The 21,679-nt window shown below is 41.5% G+C and overlaps 1 protein-coding gene across 3 annotated transcripts in view; it reads left to right on the top strand.

Moving 5' to 3' along the window:
* The first annotated feature begins 2,139 nt into the window (after nucleotides 1–2,139).
* Ift88 (intraflagellar transport 88) overlaps nucleotides 2,140–21,679 on the top strand; it is a 106,493-nt gene continuing 86,953 nt past the window's right edge. For 2 of the 3 annotated variants that reach the window (XM_057786582.1, XM_057786580.1), the window contains exons 1-8: nucleotides 2,140–2,251; nucleotides 7,617–7,712; nucleotides 8,432–8,494; nucleotides 12,049–12,105; nucleotides 13,122–13,175; nucleotides 14,408–14,471; nucleotides 15,396–15,465; nucleotides 19,752–19,842. In XM_057786582.1, coding sequence (XP_057642565.1) covers nucleotides 7,623–7,712; nucleotides 8,432–8,494; nucleotides 12,049–12,105; nucleotides 13,122–13,175; nucleotides 14,408–14,471; nucleotides 15,396–15,465; nucleotides 19,752–19,842 — 489 coding nt within the window. In that variant the 5' untranslated portion in view covers nucleotides 2,140–2,251; nucleotides 7,617–7,622. Of the gene's footprint in view, nucleotides 2,252–2,297; nucleotides 2,504–7,616; nucleotides 7,713–8,431; nucleotides 8,495–12,048; nucleotides 12,106–13,121; nucleotides 13,176–14,407; nucleotides 14,472–15,395; nucleotides 15,466–19,751; nucleotides 19,843–21,679 lie in introns of those variants that run through there. The other variant, XM_057786581.1, reaches the window with a different exon arrangement.

Here is a 21,679-nt window from a genome sequence, read left to right as displayed (position 1 = left end):
GTAGTAACATGAGACAGATTAATACAATCCCCAATAACTAGCTAGCCCTGTAAAATCAGGCTTTTATTCCACTATCCATTGAGAGTTCCTGATAAATCAAAGGCGATCTTCAAGTTACTAAATATAGTAAAACATCTTTTGCTTAAACTTAATCCCTCAACCACATCCCTTCTGTGTGTTCAATTTCTTCGTGTTCAGCACACTGGCTTCCTTGTCTTCCAGTGCTTTCTCTGATTTTTGCCTTCATATGTCTAATCACTGAGGAGTCATTAAAGGCTTTTCTTCTGTAAGATCTAAATACTAAGGGTCGGTTCTAGGATTTTTAAAGAAGTGTTTTAAACTGCTATATGCTTACATATAATGGGTTCATTAGAACATTTCCACACATAGTCACATAATCTGTTCTGATCACACTTACCCACCCTGATTACCTTTTCTTGTCCTTCCTCTTTTGCCTTTCTACCTCCCCTTACCCTAAAATACATCTCCCTCACTCACAGGCTTCCAAACCATCTTTCAAACGAATTAATGACTCCCAAGTATGTATCTCTAGATGGGGTCCCTTTTCTGAGCTTTGTTTACTGCGACGCTGGGAATCCAGATCGGGGCTTTGTATGTGCGAAGGAAGTGTTCTAACACTGAGTTACATCCCCAGCCCTCTTTCCCGAGCTTTTTATCTTTATATACAACTGCTTACTCAGAATCCTTTCTTGCGCATTCTACAGGCACCCGACTCTCCGCGTGTTCCAAACTAAACTCATTTCCCCCTCAAACCTGCTTTTCCTCTGGTGTTCTCCGTATTCATGCACGGAACTCACTCTTACTCTGACTCCTGTCCAGGGACTCGCGCTTGTTTGCCTCCCACTCACCCCACTTCATATGTGAATAACTACAAACCTGGCAATTCACTCAATAATTATTGAGTGAACAAGTCGAAAATATCTGTTGCCTGAGGAACTTTTATTTTAACAAAATATAATGTTTTCTTCTCAGATGGGGACTGGGCACCCTGATGTGCAATCATTAAAAAAGATACAGTGCTGGGGGTGGAGGGCTCAGACAGAGGCAAGCAAAGTTCTGTGAGTTTGAGGCCAGGCTGGTCTACAGAGCATATTCCAGGATACAGAGAGAAACTCTGTCTTGAAAAACAAAAAACAAACAAGAAAATTCAGTGACTCTAATTTTTTTTAATCTTTCTGCATTGAAGTGCAGAACTTGAAATAAGAGCTCTATGATATTCACTATAATTTAGTGATATATAATTTAACATATAATTATTGACTATTTGCTCGAAGTGATGCAGTAGCCAGCTACTGTAACTGTAGGATTTATCCCACTTGCAAGCTAATACATTAGCTAAACACTGTTGCCTTCTGAATGCTGTTACAAAACACTTGGATCAGAACGAAGGGCTTTAATCTCCAAGGCATACCAAGTAACCTGAGCCTGATCAACCAAACAGTTTGTCCCCTATCCCATCTCCATCTGTACCGTGATGGGTAAGGTGGATGCTACAAACTCAATGACTTCCTGACACAACCGAGCAATTCAAGGTTAGGAAACCTCGGTCTTTTATAACGGACTTCAAGTCAACATGCCCGGCTTTTGTTCCGGAGGGAAACATTATTTTGCTATTAAGACAAGGTCTTGCGTCGCCCTGTTAGCCTTGTATTCCCATCGTCCGGTCTCCACCTCCCAAGTGATGGGATTACAGACGTGCGTCATCACACCTAGCATGGCACTGCTTTTATTAATTCTCCAGACTAAACTTATCTAGAAAGAACCCCGACACATCTGACAATTTATCGTGTTTTGACTATTATCTCTATAGACGCAACGTTCCACAGAAAACAGCCAAGGTTCCCAAGTTGTGGGTGATGGGTGACTCCGGGACACATTCCATTCACCCGGCCATCACGCTCTGGTCGCCCGCTCTCGAGATGGGATTGCTTCGAGGGTCACACGACCTTTGTTTTCTTCTGTGATTACCCCAGCGTACTAGGCAACTCCCGGCCAGTGACAAAGCCCGAGAAGCACTAGGCTGGCCGCCTCCGCGGTCCACAGTTCCCGGCAGCCCTGCATTTCCGGTCCTGAGCTTCCGGCCTCGCCCAGGCGGCGCAGAGGACTGTGGGAGCGGCTTCCTTGGATTCGCGCCTGGCAACGGCTGGGCGTCCAGCTCTGGCCTGCGGAGGCTCAGGCGTCGCGTCTTCTCCCGGCCCACTCGCGGTCAGCCCGCTCCCCTCGGCGCGAGGTAGGGGAAGGGCCCGGATCCTCGTGGCCGCCCGCCCTGCTCCTGCTCCCTGCCCGGTGCGTGAGCGGCCGGCGGGGTCGCGAGGACAGACGGGCTGGTGGCTCCCCAGCCACGCTCTGGCGAATGCGCGTCCGTAGCCAACACTTTGTACTTTGTTAGTGGACATCCCTGCTCCTCCAGGCGTGGCGACGCGGGCCAGAGTGACACGAGTTGGCGATGCCGTGGCACCAGTGAAACTTTCAGAGTTTCACAGTGGGTAACAGCGAATATTTCTAATACTTGCCTCAGGTCAACCTTTGAAATTTCCTAGTAATCAGGACCGAATACAGAAGTACAGAAAAGAAAGCAGTAAGCACAGTCTCACAAAGATAAAAGCATATCCTCTAGGGGTTGGTTCTAGACACCCACTTTCCCGGGATACCAAACTTCTCAGGTGCTCACTCACATGTATAAGGTGGTATGATATTTACATTGTTTCTAAGCCGTTTTCCAACTCTGTCATCTTAGATATTCATTGCTACATAAATAATCTTTATACTGAGTTGTTCAGGGAATGGTGAAAAGGAAAAACCAAAAAAAAAAGTCTATGTTTAGTAAAGATAAATTTTTCTCCCAAGTATCTTCAGTTTGCAGCTGGTTGAATCCAAAGATGCACAGATAAAGGTGGCTGAATCTACCTACTGTTTTCCCAGGATTCTACCCCTAAAATTCCACTGCTTTTTTTTTTTTTTTTTTTTTAAGGCAGGGTGGTAGTTCGAGACAGGCTTTTACCGTGTAACAGCCCCGGCTGTCTTGGAACTACCTCTGTAGACCAGGCTGGCCTCGAACTCACAGAGATCAGCCTGCCTCTGCATCCCGAGTGCTAGGATTAAAGGCATGCGCCACCACTGCCTGGCACAGCTTTTGCTCTTTATAGACTTTTTATTCTCTACTCTGATTATGAGTTTTGGAGAAACTACAATTGACATTTTGAGTCTGGACTGTCTATCATGGTAGAAATATATAGAACTTTCCCATGCAAAATGGTTTCATTGGCAATATCGAGATGACAGTATCCCAAATTATTTTCAGAACACTTTGGAAAATCTAGAAGCCCTGAGTTGTACTATTACTGAGTTGTTAGCCACTCATGGTTGTTTGTAAAGAGTAATTAATCCACTTAATCTTTCCTAACCTTGCTTTCCACATCTTTAAAACTGGTGTATTCCAGTATTGATCTGTTCAGCTGTCTATGATGTCTCCTAGGTGTGTTTAAATCTGGTTGTAACCCAGAAGAAAGGAGGTCTAGTTTTAAAAGCTGATTGTTTCAATGCCTTATGAATAAGTTAAATGGACATCAGAAAGGTTTGTAAGCAGAAAATTCTTCAGCTTGTGATTCTGAAAGTGTGGTCCCAGTTGGGCAGTGGTGATGCTCATCTTTAATTCCAGCACTCAGGAAGCAGAGGCAGGCGGATCTCTGTAAGTTCGAGGCCAGCCTGGTCTACAAGAGCTAGTTCCAGACAGGTCCCAAAGCTACAGAGAAACCCTGTCTCAAAAATCCAAAACCAAACAAAACAAACAAACGAAAACCAAAAAACTGTGTGGTCCCTGAACCAGCAGCGTCAGCATCACTTGGATCCTGTTTGGAATCTAGGACTGGGGAGATGACTCAGTGCGTAAAGTTCTTGCTGCAAAAGCATGAGAACCTGAGTTGGTCCCAGCATCCCACTTTAAAAGTGTCGTGTAGTCACTGGCACATGCTTGTAATCTCAGCTTTGGAAAGTGAAGACCGGAGGACTTGTGCTGCTCACTGCTCAGCCAACTTGGCTGAATCTGATCCAGGGCCCAGTGAGAGAGCTCGTCTCAGAAACCAAGGTAGGCAGTGCCTGCAGATGATGACACCCCAGGGTGACCTCTCCCCTCCACAGGCACACATACCCACATGTCTACACATGCATGCAAGAACAACCATACCCACAACACATAAAACATATGCACATGTGTATACTCACATGCAGGAACAACCATACCTGCAAAAAAGAAATTCATGTTCTGACTGGGCAAAATAACTCATATCTCTCACCCCAGCTCTTGGGAGATAGAAGCAGGAGTTCAGGGCTAGCCTTGGCTATGTAATGAGTTCAAGACCAGCCTAGGCCACATAAGACCCTGTCTCAGAAGCAAAAATACCCCCATTCCAAAGAAATCCCAATAAATTTATGTTCTGAGACATCAAAGGATCTTCTTAAGATTTCCTGAATCAGAAGCATAGATGGCTGGAGAGCGGCTGTCTGAAATGAAGAAACCTTTAAACTTCTGGAGCATGCTCAGGTTTGAGAGGTCCTGGTTAGCACAGTCTTTCCCTCTTGTGTGTAGAGGATGTAGTCCAAGACCTCATACCACGCTGAACCTTTCATATGCTTTTTGTTTTGTTTTTTAGGTTTTTTTGGCAAATAAACAATTTTATTAAGAGAATGATGACACACAACTCCAAATTATCGAGGAAATAGAGTGTTTTTTAGTTTTTCAGGACAAGGTTTATCTGTGTAAGAGCTGGCTGTCCTGGAACTTGCTTTGTAGACCAGACTGGCCTTGAACTCACAGAGATCCACCTGCCTCTGCCTTTTGAATGATCAAAGGTGTGCATCGCCATGCCTGGCCTTGCTGTTTCTGTTTCTTCATATACATATATACCTATGATAAAATTTAAATTATAAATTAGGCACTTTAAGAGATTGAAAGCAATAGTAAAATAGAAAATTATTGTAGTATACTGTAATGAAAGTAATGTATGTTCTGTTTTTCTAAACTTTTTTTGTTCTGTATTCACTCTTCTTTAATAAAGTGAGTTGGTACTTAAAGACGATACTTCCCTGCTTCTCTTTGGCATGTTTGAATTGCCAACAGCTCTGTTCTTGTGCTTTGGGACCAAAGAGAAGAAAAAACAAGGACTGCAATACCGAAACAGTTAATCTGACAACTGCGATAGCTGCTGTGTGGCTAATGGGCAGGTGGCCTATATAGTGTGTATATGGACAAAAAGCAGTGGCATTGATTAGGATGGTATAATATTTATCACTCTGCTCAGAAAATGGGCAGTTGTTTCATAAGCTAACAAAGTTGCTTTATGACCCAGCAATTCCATACCTTGGGTTGGCTCTACTTGAGAACTTTTATGAATAACCCTGTTATGAATGTTTATATACAAGTTTTTACATGAATACACTTTCTTTTTTAAATTTAGGTGTCTGCATTGGGAGTTGCTAACATGGGTGCTGGAAACTGAACTCGGGTCCTCTGGAAAAGCAGCAAGTGCTTACACCACTGAACCATCTTTCTAGCCTTAGTTGAATGTATGCTCAATTCTCCTGGGTATACACCAATGTTGTAAATTTGTTATTGAGCCATGCAAAAGAATGCAGTATAATGAAACTGTATCATGAACCCTGAAGACATGCTAAATGAAGGAAGCTAGACTTAACTGCTACATGCTGCATGGTTTCCTGCACATGAAATGTCTGGACCTGGCTCATCTATAAAGGCAGGACGTTATTGAGTGGCTTTCAGGGGCTGGGAAAAGGAGGGATGGGATGTAATTGCTAAAGAGCCTCAGGTTTCTGTTTTTATAGGGTGAAGAAAATGTTCTGGAATTGGATAGCAATGATGGTTGTATACCTTTTGGATATACTGAAACCCAATGATATAATTTATTTATTGAAATCTAAGCTGGTCTCTAACTTGCTATGTAGCTAAGACTGACCTTGAAATTCTGAGTCTTCAACATCTACTTCCTTAGAGTGCCACAGTTCTCTTTACGGTAGTTTAAAAGGGAGAGTCTTGATCTTTTTTTTTTAAAGATTTATTTATTTATTATGTATACAGTGGTCTGCCTGCACGTGTCCCTGTCTAGAAGTTGGCACCAGATCTTATTACCGGTGGTTGTGAGCCACCATATGGTTGCTGGGAATTGAACTCAGGACCTCTGGAAGAGCAGTCAATTCTCTTAACCACTGAGCCATCTCTCCAGCTCCCGAGTTTTGATCTTTTAAGAGAGCTGAAGAGAACAGTGGTCATGGTTCACTATTACATTGACCCAGAAATGCTCCACAGCTACACAAACCAAGAGATTCAAAGCTGAGTGTTCTATTGCGCATGGTGGCACATGTCTTTAGTTCAAGCACTTGGGAGGCCGAACCAGGCAGATTTTGAAGAGTTCGAGGCCAGCCTGGTGTATATAATTAGTTCTAGGCCAGCCAGGGTTACATCTCAAAAAAGAATAAAACAAACAGAAAACAACCAGCCCCCACCAAACAATGCAACAAAACAAAAAACACTTGTGAAACTGGCCAGGTCATCAAAGGTAGGCATATCAAAAACAAAACAAAAAAAGCCACCAAGTATGTGTGTGTGTGTATATTTATGTATATGTGTGTGTGTATACACACACCTTTTTGTGCTTTTATTTAAAATTTGTTATGTATACAATATTCTGTCTGTGTGTATGCCTGCAGGGCAGAAGAGGGCACCAGACCTCATTACATATGGTTGTGAGCCACCATGTGGTTGCTGGGAATTGAACTCAGGACCTTTGGAAGAGCAGGCAATGCTCTTAACCACTGAGCCGTCTCTCCAGCCCCTTTTTGTGCTTTTCAAAGTAAATTACAGACATTAAACTTTCCCTTAAATATACCACATGTACCTTATGTTTGGACATTTGTTTAGATTTTTTTTTCTTTTGATATAAAATTTCAAAGAATAACTGAAGCCGTGTGGTGGTGGCGCATGCCTTGCTAGTTCAAGGACAGGTTCCTAAGCTACAGAGAAACCCTGTCTCGAGAAACAAACAAACAAACAAACAAACAAATAAATAACATTGCTATAAACATTCTTACATTAATATTTTGGCACACATGTTTTCATTTCTGTTACAAAATTATTCTAGAGTAGACTCTCTAGGCCATAAAAGGTTAATAGTATGAAGCAGCAGACTTTTTTTTTTCTTTTTTTTGGATTTTCGAGACAGGGTTTCTCCGTAGCTTTTTGGTTCCTGTCCTGGAACTAGCTCTTGTAGACCAGGCTGGCCTCGAACTTACAGAGTGCTGGGATTAAAGGCGTGCGCCACCACCGCCCGGCCTCTGTACTTGATTTTAACCTCTCTGTTGCCTGTTACTTACATAGAAGATGTGGAACAAGTATGCAATGAGGGTAGTAGATGTGCGTTTTGACAGTTTGGGGAATTTGGAAAAAAACATGCTGTAAAATATAAATGAATTTAACTGAGCTAAGAATTGTTTCTTTGGGTGTGGCTTGTGAGGCTCTGGGTTCAGTTCATAGCATCTGGAAAGTGAATTCTTATACCAGGAATGCTTTTATACTGCTTTTATAGGCACAGATGATGGAAAATGTGCACCTGGCGCCAGAAACAGATGAGGACGATCTTTATTCTGGTTTTAATGACTACAATCCAGCCTATGATACTGAGGTAAAGACATTTTTTATATTGGTCTTTTGTTAACCAATTCAGCTGGTTCATGAGGATTTGGGGTGTAATTGATTGTTACTTTTTATGTGCTTCAGATTAAGTAAAGTATTAAAAGTAGGAAAGTATTTCATGAAGAACCTCATAATTCCTACCGTGACAGTGGCTACAGCAGAAGGGACAATCATGAGAAAGAAAGCTCCTGTGACTGAACCAGGGTAGCTGTGCCTTTGGACTCTTCAGCGCTAGCTATCGCAGAAGTGAAAGACCCGGATAACCCAGAGATACCTAAGTTTTGATTGGTTTGTGTGTGTGCCTGGTGCCTGCAAAGGTCAGAAGAGGACATCAGCTCCTCTAGAACTGAGCCATGGTGCTGGGAACCAAACGCAGGTCCTTCACAAGAGCAGCAAGTGCTCTTAATCAGTGAGCCATCTCTCCAGCCTCAGTTTGTTTTGCTGTTCCAGTCTCTACTCACTAATTTGGGATGTGTTGACATACAAGGTTGTCTTGTGGTCCCCAAGGATCATAAGGCTGGGAATGCAGCTCAGCTGATAGAGTGCTTGCCTGGCATGCACAAAGCCCTGAGTTCAGTCTCCAGCATTAGCTTCAAGAATCTTAGTGAAAACCAGCTCTGTGGTAAGATGAATTATAAAGGGTCTTGGATATAAATCAGAAGAGTTTAAATTTTGTCATGTTTACTTGAATTTGTCTTTTTATTTTAGGAGTTGGAGAATGACACCGGTTTTCAGCAAGCGGTGAGAACCAGTCATGGCAGAAGACCTCCAGTAAGCAACTTAAAAATAAAGCTATAGAAATCATGTGATAAAATTCACCATCGTAATCATTTACATGTACTCGTGTGCAACCCAGTAGTGCTAAGTTTGCTTACGCTGTCATGAGACAGCGCTGCAGAATGGCCTCCTTGCAGACCTAAGACTCCTGCACATTAAATAGCGCCCCTGCCAGCTTTTCCTTCCCCAGCACTCAGTAGCTCCACTCAGGTCTTTGTTTCTACACCCTGGACTACTAGACACCTCATGGTGGGATCTGCAGTATTAGTGTGTTGGGTGTGGCACACCCCTTTACTTGGTAAATGGTCTTCTGGGTTCACCATTATAGTGTCTGTTGATCTCTTTCAGATCCATGATTTTCAAAGTTTTCCTCCCGTTCTGTGGGCTATTTACATGTTGATTATATTCTCTGGTACTGAAAGGCTTTTGACTCGATGCAGTGCCATTTGTCTACCTTATTGCTTATGCTTTGGTGTCATGTCCTAGAAATCATCGCCGAGGCTAAGGCTGTAAACTTTCTTCTATATTTTTTCCCAGAAAATTTGTAGGTTTTGCTCTTTAATATATTTTGAATTAATTTTATGTGTGTGGTGTAAGATACAGGCTCAAGTTCTTCCTTTTTTAAAAAAAATATTTATTATGTATACAGTATTCTGCATGCATGTATGCCTACAGGCCAGAAGAGGGCACCAGATCTCATTATAGATGGTTGTGAGCGACCTTGTGGTTGCTGGGAATTGTCTTTAAACAAACATCTTTGTCTCCACCTTTTTTAGTTGTTCTTAGTAGAAAGATGTGGTAAAACGGTCCAAAACAGCAAGAAATAGAATTCCTTTTTTTTAATTAATTTATTTATTAAAGATTTCTGCCTCCTCCCCACCACCGCCTCCCATTTCCCTCCCCCTCCCCCATCAAGTCCCCCTCCCCCGTCAGCCCTAAGAGCAATCAGGGTTCCCTGCCCTGTGGGAAGTCCAAGGACCACCCACCTCCATCCAGGTCTAGTAGGGTGAGCATCCAAACTGCCTAGGCCCCCACAAAGCCAGTGCATGCAGTAGGATCAAAAACCATTGCCGGGGCTGGAGAGATGGCTCAGTGGTTAAGAACATTGCCTACTCTTCCAAAGGTTCTGAGTTCAATTCCCAGCAACCACATGATGGCTCACAACCATCTGTAATGAGGTCCGGTGCCTTCTTCTGGCCTGCAGACATACACACAGACAGAATATTGTATACAGAATAAATAAATAAATATTTAAAAAAAAAAAAAAAAAGAAAGAAACCCATTGCCATTGTTCTTGAGTTCTCAGTAGTCCTCATTGTCCGCTATGTTCAGTGAGTCTGGTTTTATCCCATGCTTTTTCAGACCCAGGCCAGCTGGCCTTGGTGAGTTCCCGATAGAACATCCCCATTGTCTCAGTGTGTGGGTGCACCCCTTGCGGTCCTGAGTTCCTTGCTCGTGCTCTCTCTCCTTCTGCTCCTGATTTGGACCTTGAGATTTCAGTCCGGTGCTCCAGTGTTGGACTCTGTCTCTGTCTCCTTTCATCGCCTGATGAAGGTTAATATTCAGGAGGATGCCTATATGTTTTTCTTTGGGTTCACCTTCTTATTTAGCTTCTCTAGGATCACGAATTATAGGCTCAATGTCCTTTATTTATGGCTAGAAACCAAATATGAGTGAGTACATCCCATGTTCCTCTTTTTGGGTCTGGCTTCACTCAGGATAGTGTTTTCTATTTCCGTCCATTTGCACGCAAAATTCAAGAAGTCATTGTTTTTTACTGCTGAGTAGTACTGTAATATGTATATATTCCATACTTTCTTCATCCATTCTTCTATTGAAGGGCATCTAGGTTGTTTCCAGGTTCTGGCTATTACAAACAATGCTGCTATGAACATAGTTGAGCATATACTTTTGTTGTATGATAGGGCATCTCTTGGATATATTCCCAAGAGTGATATTGCTGGGTCCAGGGGTAGGTTGATCCCGAATTTCCTGAGAAACCGCCACACTGCTTTCCAAAGTGGTTACACAAGTTTGCACTTCCACCAGCAATGGATGAGTGTACCCTTTTCTCCACAACCTCTCCAGCAAAGGCTATCATTGGTGTTTTTGATTTTAGCCATTCTGACAGGTGTAAGATGGTATCTTAAAGTTGTCTTGATTTGCATTTCCTTGATCGCTAAAGAAGTTGAGCATGCCCTTAAGTGTCTTTTGGTCATTTGAACTTCTTCTGTTGAGAATTCTCTGTTCAGCTCAGTGCCCCATTTTATAATTGGGTTGATTAGCCTTTTACGGTCTAGTTTCTTGAGTTCTTTATATATTTTGGAGATCAGACCTTTGTCAGTTGCGGGGTTGGTGAAGATCTTCTCCCAGTCAGTGGGTTGCCTTTTTGTCTTAGTGACAGTGTCCTTTGCTTTACAGAAGCTTCTCAGTCTCAGGAGGTCCCATTTAGTTAATGATGCCCTTAATGTCTGTGCTGCTGGGGTTATACGTAGGAAGTGTTCTCCTGTGCCCATGTGTTGTAGAGGACTTCCCACTTTCTCTTCTATCAGGTTCAGTGTGTTCGGACTGATATTGAGGTCTTTAATCCATTTGGACTTGAGTTTTGTGCATGGTGATAGATATGGATCTATTTTCATTCTTCTACAGATTGACATCCAGTTTTGCCAGCACAATTTGTTGAAGATGCTCTCTTTTTTCCATTGTATACTTTTAGCTCCTTTATCGAAAATCAGGTGTTCATAGGTTTGTGGGTTAAAGTCCGGATCTTCTATTCGATAGAATTCCTTTTTGAACGATAATCAGTTATGTCCAGCGACTAACCTGCTGAGGACACTTTGACGTACTCCCTTTTGATCCTAGTTCCAATTGTATGATGTGATATTTGTATCCTTTGTATTCAGTATCCATTTGGTCTCAAAGATAGTAAATATAGTGAGGGAGAAAAGGGATTCCAATCCCGTAGACTCCAGAGCCTGCGTCTGTTGTTGGGTTCTGTGGCTGTAGTACCACAACATGCATGCATGTAGTATGTAGCATGCATTTTGAATGAGTGGTGGATGCAAGCATAGAAACTGAACTTACTTGTTAGGATCTCAGTTCACCCCAAAGCCCCTTTCCTTTAAAATGAAGACTGAGTCTCCTTCTAGCACATTCAGTAACTAAACTCCCTAGTATTTAAGCAATTATTCTAAGTATGACATTTCTCTCTCTCTCTCTCTCTCTTTGAGGTTGTAATTACATTTTCTCCCTTCCTTCTCTCCAGACCCTTCCATATACCCCTCCCCACTCTCCTTTTAATTCATGGGCTCTTTTTTCATTGTTATCGCATGCCTGTGTGTGTGTGTGTGTGTGTATTCTTAAATATAACCTGCTCAGTTCATATAATGTTACTTGCATGTATGACCATTTGGCATCAGACAGCTGGTTGGTGTGCTCTTCCCTGGGGGAGGACCACCAAATAAAACATTTCTTTAGCACTGAGTCTGCATTTTCTAGTACATTGTCTGATCTGAGTACTGCTGACAATGCCCCTTTTCCTCCCCAAGGTAACTGCTAAAATACCAAGCACAGCAGTCAGCAGACCCTTAGCCACTGGATATGGGGTAGGTTCTTATGGAAAATATTAAGATGCTTCTTAAAATATATGTAAGTTCATATGCAAGAATTGTAAATAGTTTGGGCTTTGTCAAGTCATGACCCAGATACATAGTTACACATATTAAAAAGTCTAATTTGAGTAATAGCTTTGAATATTTTGGTAAGTTTGATTTTTGCACAGTTGTATTTTATTGCCCTTTCTATTTGTAGACCTTGTTTGTTACTGATTTCTGTTTCTTACATAATATAACCGACTCTTGTATACAGTCCATTCATGAGTTCTACATGAAGATGTTATATAAACATAACAGTGTTTATGAGAACTTAACCAATGATAAGATGAAATTTAAGAAAACGTTTCAGGGATGTATGTCTGGGTTTTATCTTCTCCACTGTTTGGGGAAAATAGTCCTAAACTCCCTAGGAGTAGTAATCCTTTTAATCTTGTTTAATTTACCTAAGTATGTTCTGACTTACACAAAATAAGAAAGGATGGTAGAAAAAAGCAAGACTGCAGTGGAGAAGCTTTTTAAAATATTTATGATCACGTACTCTAAGGTCAGCAAAATGGCTTCACAGCCCAGAGGCCCAGAGCGTTTGCCTTCACAGCATGCCTTACAGGGGTAGGAAAGCAGCTTCCTGCAGGAAGTCTGAGGATGGAGTTACATTTGGTCTTGCTTCACAGTAAGAGGTGGTGAAGGGACAGATATTTCCAGTTTTGCAGATCAAATGGTCTTTGTCACAAGTGTCCATGCAGTGGTGTTTGTAATACAAAAGCAGCCACAGGTAGTGTGTAAATGGGTGGGGCTTTGCTGTAGTCCAGTAAACCCTGTTCACAAGGCAGGTGGGCGGTTGTTTGCTGACCCCTGTTTAAGAGTTTTACAAATTGATCCCACACTATTAAATGACAGATGGGAAAAAATTGTGTTAAGGGTAGATAGCAAGAAATGCCTGCAGTTTGATTTGTAAAGTTTCAGGCAGCTGTTTAGGACTCGGTTTAACTTGCTCTTTTGTTTATTAGTCTAAGACATCCCTGGCATCATCAATGGGAAGACCAATGACAGGGACTATTCAGGTATGTCTGCCTTGTGGTTTATTTTGTGACTTAGACTTTATCCCCAAAGTTTTTCCTCTTCTTGTATTTTAACAGTTCTAACAAGGATGTTACTTACATAGTATCACCTTTACACTGTGTGGTAACATTTGGGCTGCCTTGAATCTTCAGAAGCACGCTTTCTTGGGATTGGTATGCTGCAGTCTCAAGTGAGAGTCTGGTGGAGTCGACATAGACCGATGCTTTACTGTTCTGGGGTATCTGGAACTCGTTCTCCTGTGCTACCCTGTACAACAGTTTCTATGGACTCTCTTGTAGCGTATGGGAGATCAGCCAGAAGCACAGGAGCAGCTGACAGATAAACTAGTTAGTCCTTTTATAGCCAAGAGGAGACTAGCTGAGTTGTTAGAGTCCGTGGGCCCCAACATAGATAACTATTTTCCCTAATTGGACTGGTACGGAGCCGCAAGGAATAATCAGACACAGCTTACATGGTCATCACGGAAGGGCATCTCAGGATTCTTCTCTCCTCAAGATCTCCCCGCGTTTATTATCCAAACAACTTTTATACCAACACATAAACTGAGCGAGAAAATACACCAGACCTGTCCTCCAGGTAACCAGGTGAATGGTGTTTTGTCACGTCCGCATCTACCTGTCTGCTGTGTATGCTAGCTGTCATGTAGGCTTGAATCAGCTTCTCTATAAGGCATCCTCCAAATTACAAAGAAAGGAGCAACAACATCCTGACCCCTTGTTAGGCAGAGATAGCCTGTCTGCAGGGCTACGTGACTACCTCAGATCAGACCTATGGCTTTAGTGCCTGGCTGCCACACCATATAGAAATATGGGCCTACACTGGGTCAAGGCATTGAAATTTTAGAGGGGAGCGACAAAGCAATAGGGTTGCTGCACGGGGATGCAGAAGTAAGGCTTGAGGAACAGGTTCCTAAAAATCAGGGCTAAAGGGGCTGGAGAGATCAGCAGTTAAGAGCACTGGCTCCTCTTCCAGAGGACCTAGGTTCAATTCCCAGCTCCCGCATGGCAGTTCACAACTGTCTATAACTTCAGTTCCAGGGGACCCAGAACCCTCACAGACAGAGATGCAAGCAAAACAACAATTTACAGAAAAAAATGTTATAAATAAATCATTTATTAAAAACCAGGACTAAAGTAGGCTGTGCATTATATGCAGAGCTGTCCATAAGTATAATTCTTATTCATAAGTTTTAAATGATTCTTGTTCTTTGAAGGATGGAGTTGCTCGACCCATGACGGCAGTGAGAGCAGCTGGCTTTTCCAAGTCAGCTTTGAGAGGTTGGTTCATTTCCTCAGCACCTGTCCCCATCATTGTATGTGCATATCATTTCCATTTTAAATAAGATCAAACATGCCATTGATTACAAGATGCACCATGATTTTAGGTACCATTGAGAAAGAAAGGGGTAAGCTGACTGCGGTGGTTCATACCTGTAACCCCAGCACTTGGACACTAACGGTGTCCGCAGGGTCTCTAGCCCAGACTACATGTGCAAAGCCTGCTCAAACAGACGGCCAAGAGGAAAGGACTGGTGACACTGTACTGTAGCTCACTTGGGGTAGTAGTTACACCACTGTAATTTGTGAAAATGTGTTGAAGTATGCACCTAATATATGGTTTATATAAGTTAAATTTGATCTTAAAAATGAAAGGTGGAAATATCCTTTAAATATATAGGTTAAATAATTAAAAATAAAACCAACAAAAAAATAGTGTTTATCATACTAGTAAGAAAACTTGGAAAGTTAATCCCAGGTTATACCTTACGTACTTGATAATTTAGAATTCACACTAGAAATACAGACCTATGAAGGGAGAAAGTAAATACAGAGAGAGCAATCTATTTTTGTTTTTGTTAATCTGTAAATTCTGTTTATCATTTCATGTGCATTAAAAATCTTAAGAGGCTGGCAGTGGTGGCGCACGCCTTTAATCCCAGAACTCAGGAGGCAGAGGCAGGCGGATCTCTGTGAGTTCCAGGCCAGCCTGGTCTCCAAGAGGTAGTTCCAGGACAGCTAGGGCTGTTATACAGAGAAATCCTGTCTCAAAACAAAAACAGAAACTTAACAGTTTCCATAAAATATTTTTGTGTGATAAAGTATTTTGCCTGTTGAGCTTATACCATATAATAAATGATAATTTATTATGTACAAGATTCTCTTCAACTTTGCTGGATCATAAATTCTTGAATTGTGTCTCAGGCTCTGCATTTGATCCCTTCGGCCAGTCCAGGGGCCCTGCTCCTCCTTTGGAAGCTAAAAACGAAGATAGGTACGTAAGGCCTCCTGCTGCTGCTGCTCCTGCTGCTGCATGCTTTTCTTTTCTAGGTAGATAATTTAAGCTTGTGTGAGCAGCGTGCTGATGAGACTCCATCCCCAACTCTTGAACGTAGCAGAGAAATAAAAATCTAGGAATAGACATGTGAAATCGTGCGATTTCGCTGGATTGTTAGTTGATTGAAGTTGTGATCTAACTTTCAAGAGTTAGAATTCTCTTGAAGGCCAAACAGGATTATAAATGATACACTTCTTTTAAAAGGGTATTTTTCAAAGAAAATTTAAGAGAAAAATAGCAAGCTAGTTTGCCATATTATTTACTGAGCAGTTTCATTTTGTATATGTGTGTGGTGCTGGCGTCAACCCAGGACTTTGCATTTGCTGTGCATGTGCTTTATTGCCAAGCCACAGCCTTAGCCTGAGCATTGCGTTTTCTAGAGAATTAACTCTTTATAGTTATCTAGACAGAAACCTGAAAGCTTCAGGGTTCACCCTGTGTGCACTCACGCTGCCTATGGCCCTTGATGCACACCCTGCACATGAAGAGCCGCTAGCAGTTAGTGAGTTTCCTGTGTGCAGGCACTGAGGAGCTTCACACATGAAAATAAATGTGTCACAGGTTGAGAGAAGGAGTGCAAGCCCAGGGACTTCACCTGCTGAGGTTGATTAAGGGTGTGGCTGAGACAAACTCAGTTTGTCAAGTTCTGGGGTGCACGTTGTTAGTTACTGTGTGTGAGAGTGCGAGTATGCACTCGTGTGTGTGTGTGTGTGTATGTGTGAGAGAGAGAGAGAGAGAGAGAGAGAGAGAGAGAGAGAGAGAGAGAGAGAGAGAGAGAATGATTGGTTGGCTTTGTGATGCTGAAGGTTTAGCCCAGAACCTAATACATGCCAGCGAGCACCCTACTACACTGCATCCCCAGTCCCTCCTATTGTTTAAAATTGTAATTCTTGAACACAGCTTTAGGGCTATTGTGTATGTTATATAAGTACCCTTTTGACTAACCTCTATAGATGACCAGTTTATTTTATATTCAGGCTAGTGAGGGGAAAGGTGTTACTTAAGTAGTAATGTAATTTAGGCTGTTTTTTACTGCTCACAAAGAATAGAAATCTGGAAACATATACACATAATTAGAGCATTTATTGTGTTACACAGTGTGAGTTCTGGAGGAAGGGCCGTTCTGGTGTGGCTGATTTTACTGCTCAATAACATCAGCGCTTGTTTGGCTTTTCCTCCACCCTTTTGGCTTTTCCCAAGAGCCTGCTTATCCGTGCGATGCCCAGAGAGTGGAGAGAGCTCAGAATAACACTTAATTGAAAAGTTGAGCAGCTGAAAGCTGAACATTTCAGTTCCTTTCAATAAAACTAAGAGCTTGGCAGCTCTCTCTACCACAGACTCTTGTGCCTTTGTTTCTCATAGACCTCGGATGCATCACACACAGGCTTAGGGCTGAGCCAACTGCTGGGAGGGAGAGGGGGGTGCTCTACACTATCTTGGGATCTGTACTAGCTAGCAGGTGCTTGTCAGATACCTAACAGTGTCTACGTATCCGTTTTATTTCATTAGTATTTTTTAGGGCATAAGTTACTTTGAGTGTCTTCTTAAAATTCTCTTACAGATTTTTAGCTAAAATTTTTTATTAATGTTTTTGGTTTAATATCAATCTATAAATAACATTTAAAAACATTTATTGGAGCTGGATGGTGGTAGCATATGCCTTTAACTCTAGCACTGAGGAGGCAGAGGCAGGTGAATCTTTGTGTTTAAGGCCAGCCTCGTCTTACAGAATGAGCTGCAAGATAGCCAGGGCTACACAGAGGAACCCTTTCTGAAAAATCAAAAAAACAAAACAAAAAACATTTATTGGAGTGTTTCAGACAAGTTGAGTATATATAGACTTCACTGTAAACCTATAAACTTTTAAATTTCTTTTTATTTTAAATATGTAAGTGTTTTGTCTGCATTTATGTCTGTGTACCACTTGCAAACCTGCTGTCCACAGAGGCCATAAAAGGACATCAAATCCCCTAGAACTGGTTTTACAGATAGCTTGTGAGCTATCCTGTGGGTGCTGGGAATTGAACCCTGGTCTTCTGGAAGAGCAGTTAATGCTCTTAGCCACTGAGCCATCTCTCCAGTCCTTCACTATTTTTTAATAAAAGTTTCCATGTTATGCTGTTGCTAAATTTGAATTTAAAGCTCTTTATAGACTACTAACATGCATAGTCTTAGTCTCCCACAGAATAGAAGTCTATAGATAAAACTGTACTGTATTCTTTTAAAAAGTCCATTTATAGTGAATTAAGAGAGTTATCTACTTGATTGTAGGTGGATTTTTCTTTGGGCTGCTAGCTCACAAAAAAATGACATGGAGACTTATTATTAATTATAAAAGATCCTAAGCGTGTAGCTTAGACTTGTCCCACTAGCTCTTATAACCCATTAACCCATGGCTATTCATCTCCACGCTGCCACGTGATGTATGTCTTTACCTCTCCTCTGCATGTTTTCCTCCCTCTACATCAGGCTGGCAACTTCTTCTTTCTTCTTCCCAGAGCTCTCTCTGTCCAGAAGTCCCAGCTATACCTAGCCATTGGCTGTTTAACTTTTTATTAAACCAATTAGTGACATATCTTTACACAGTGTAATCAAATATCAAATATCTCGCAGCACTTGGATGTAACTTCAGTGGGATTTTATTTAGGTATCAGTGTAAATATAGAGAGTTATACTATTTTCCTGGAAGAAAGTGGTAGCAAATCAACATTAACATTATTTTCAAATGTGACTGCTTTGGCAATTGTTTTTGTGTGTGTGTTACTAGAAATTGAATAGGACCTTGCACATGCCCAGCAATTGAATTGTTCTGCAACTGAGCTGTATCTACAGGTCCAGGATAATTTGTACTTAGTAAAATCAAGGCTTTTTAAAATTAATACATTATTTTTATTCTTTGAGAATTGCATACATGCATACAATGTATTCTGATCATATATACTTCCTCACTCTTCCACTCTTCCACACTTCTAAACCACCTTTCAACAACTTAATATCTTTTAAATATTTTTTATAATCCACTGCTGCATAGATATGAGCCATTTATTGGAACATGGTCGACCTATCAGTGACCACACCCATAAGGAACCTCGATGGCTGTTTGGGATTTTGTTTGTTTGTTTGCCTAGTGTTTTTGAGACAGGATCTCAACTATGTAGCCTTGTCTGGCATGGAATGCTTTATGTGCACCACGGGGGGCCTCTAAGTCATAGATCTGCCTTCCTCTACTGCCCAAAGGAATGTGCTACCACAGGGCCCAGGAGCCAAGTTTTTAAACTATTTAATCTCATTAGACATTTTCTTTATACCATTCTTAATTTTATAAATAATCTTAAATCTCTTTTATGAGCTTTTGTTTTCCTAGCCACAGGGGAAGTTTTCATTTTTTCATAGGATCTAAAAAACACAGCCACTTCTTTCTGGAGCAGCGATGCAGTGTGCCTGCCTGGTCCAGATCCTGCCTCTATTACTTGCTAACTTTGTGCTCTTGAGCAAAATTTTCTCTATCTTTCATTGAAATATAATTGCAAGTCGGCGGTGGTGGCGCACGCCTTTAATCCCAGCACGCGGGAGGCAGAGGCAGGCGGATCTCTGTGAGTTCGAGACCAGCCTGGTCTACAAGAGCTAGTTCCAGGACAGGCTCCAAAACCACAGAGAAACCCTGTCTCGAAAAAACCAAAAATAAAAAAAAAAAACCCAAAAAAAGAAAAAGAAATATAATTGCAGTTCTCAAATCATGTGTTTTATGAGAAGTAATTGATGTTGTTAGGGTGGCACGTTTAGTTCAGTGTGTGATTATTACACCTGGTGCTAAATAAATGTTCATTTTGCTTTCATGTTTATTATGAATAATTCACTAATGTAATTATTAAGAACAACAGTAGGGTTTTTTTTTTTTTTTTTGGATTTTTCGAGACAGGGTTTCTCCGTAGTTTTTGGTTCCTGTCCTGGAACTACTACCTCTTGTAGACCAGGCTGGCCTCGAACTCACAGAGATCCACCTGTCTCTGCCTCCTGAGTGCTGGGATTAAAGGCATGCACCACCACCGCCCGGCTCAGTAGGGTTTTTTTGTTTGTTTGTTTGTTTTGTAGTTCCATGTATATCTTAATTTGAAATCTAGCTTTAAAGCTTAATGGCATTACTAGGCAATGTCCAAAGGTAACTTGTGGTGTAGATTTTAGTGGTTGAGTGGTTTAAACGACACCCACTGTTTTCTCAACAGCCCAGAAGAAAAGATCAGACAGCTGGAGAAGAAAGTGAACGAGCTGGTAGAGGAGAGCTGTATCGCCAACAGCTGTGGGGACTTAAAACTGGTGAGTTCATAAGCACGGCTTATGACATATGTGTTGATGTCCGTATCTACTTTTAAATACGCACGTACATGTGCACATTTTCTTTTTGCTATTGACTGGTCTTAGGCTTTGACTAAGGCAATTATTTTGAGAATTTTGCTTTACAAATTCGGATACTACAATTGAGTGATTTTACAGTTTTTGACATAGTTTTTTCAAAGATTTACTAATATTTTATGTTTAAGAATGTTTTGCCTGTATGTGTATATGTAAATCACATGTGTGAAGTGCCTGTAGAGACCAGAAAAATGTGTTAGATCCCCTGGAACATGAGTTACGGATTGTTGGAACTGCCATGTGGGTGCTGGGAACGAAACCCTAGTCCTGTGCAAAAGCAGCAAGTGCTCTTAACCCCTGAGCCATCTGTCCAGCCCAGCACTGACACTGGTCTTTTTAAAGTGGAAACATTCTGTGTAGTACTTCCAAAACTCAGCTACCATGACTCCTGACACACACTGTGGGCTATAGAGGACTATTTCCCCTTTTCACTGAGACGGGATCTCACTGGAGCCAAGAGTAGCCTAGAATTCTTGATCCTCCTGCCTGCACGTTTTCATCTTCTGAGTGCTACCATGCCCAGTTTCCTGAGTTCTGTCTTCTCATCGAAACCTCACCGGCTTTTTTTTCTAAGTAAACCACAAATCCTGGTTTACCTTTCAGGATTTCATCTGCTTTTTAATGTGCAGATTAAATGCATTAGTGATTAATTCCCAAGTTACCAATAATGCAGTAAGAAATAAAAGCCCTTCCTTCCACTTTAGAGTCGTTTAACCAAGATTGCGTTCAGATTGGAATTCTCTGCTTCACATTCCCTGTGTCTTCTGTCCATCTTCTCTGTCTGTTGTATGAGTCTGAATCTGTGACTGCATTTGTATTCTTGTCTGTCTTGTGTGTCTGTCTCTGTGTGTCTGTCTCTGTGTGTCTATCCCTCATGAAGGACTTCACCTGCATGTACTAGACAGCACAGAAAGCATCACATGGGGGAAGGAATTCGATTCTTTACAGAAATTTTAGCAGAGTTTTACATGGGATTAAGTCTCTGGCTGCAACTGATCCCAACTGACCCAGACAACAATAATACTATACAAATTATTGTCTGTAGACCAATATCCACAACGGTTGCTTTCAACCTTGTTGTAGACTTTGGGAAGTCGCTTTCAATTTCTGGTACACATGCATTGTCTGGGTCAGGGGTGTGGAAGAGAACATGGCTTAAGATTGCAAATATGCGTTAGCTTAGGTTGTAAAGTTGACTACATGGGAAGCCCAAAGCAAGAAAGGTTGGTTGTTATATTATTCTCTTAAAGGCAGGTTCTTCAGCAAGTAGTTTAACTACACAGTAGGGTAGCAGTAGTCCTCTATAGCCCACAGTGTGTGTCAGGAGTCATGGTAGCTGAGTTTCAGAAGTACTACACAGAATGTTTCCACTTTAAAAAGACCAGTGTTGGACTGGACAAATGGCTCAGGGGTTAAGAGCACTTGCTGCTCTTGCACAGGACTAGTGTTTGGTTCATTTCTTGTAATATTAGGACATAATTATTTCATAGTTTACTGAACTTTGAATATCCCCAATGCCAAACAAAATCCATCCAAGTGCCTACTTTTTAAGATTGAATTAAAATACTCAAAACACTTAGGAATTGGGAGGGAAAAAGAATTACATAGGCGTAATCAAGTCCAAAAGGTAGCAGGAAAGAGTGGCACAATATTAACTTGCAGTAAATACACCCTTTTCCAACAAAGCAGTTCTATATTTCAGAGCACCATTTTAACAATATTCCGGGGAATTTTGTATGAG

This window comes from Chionomys nivalis, chromosome 12, assembly GCF_950005125.1.
Source record: "Chionomys nivalis chromosome 12, mChiNiv1.1, whole genome shotgun sequence".
NCBI lineage: Eukaryota > Metazoa > Chordata > Mammalia > Rodentia > Cricetidae > Chionomys > Chionomys nivalis.
This window is presented reverse-complemented; position numbering and strand designations above follow the sequence as displayed.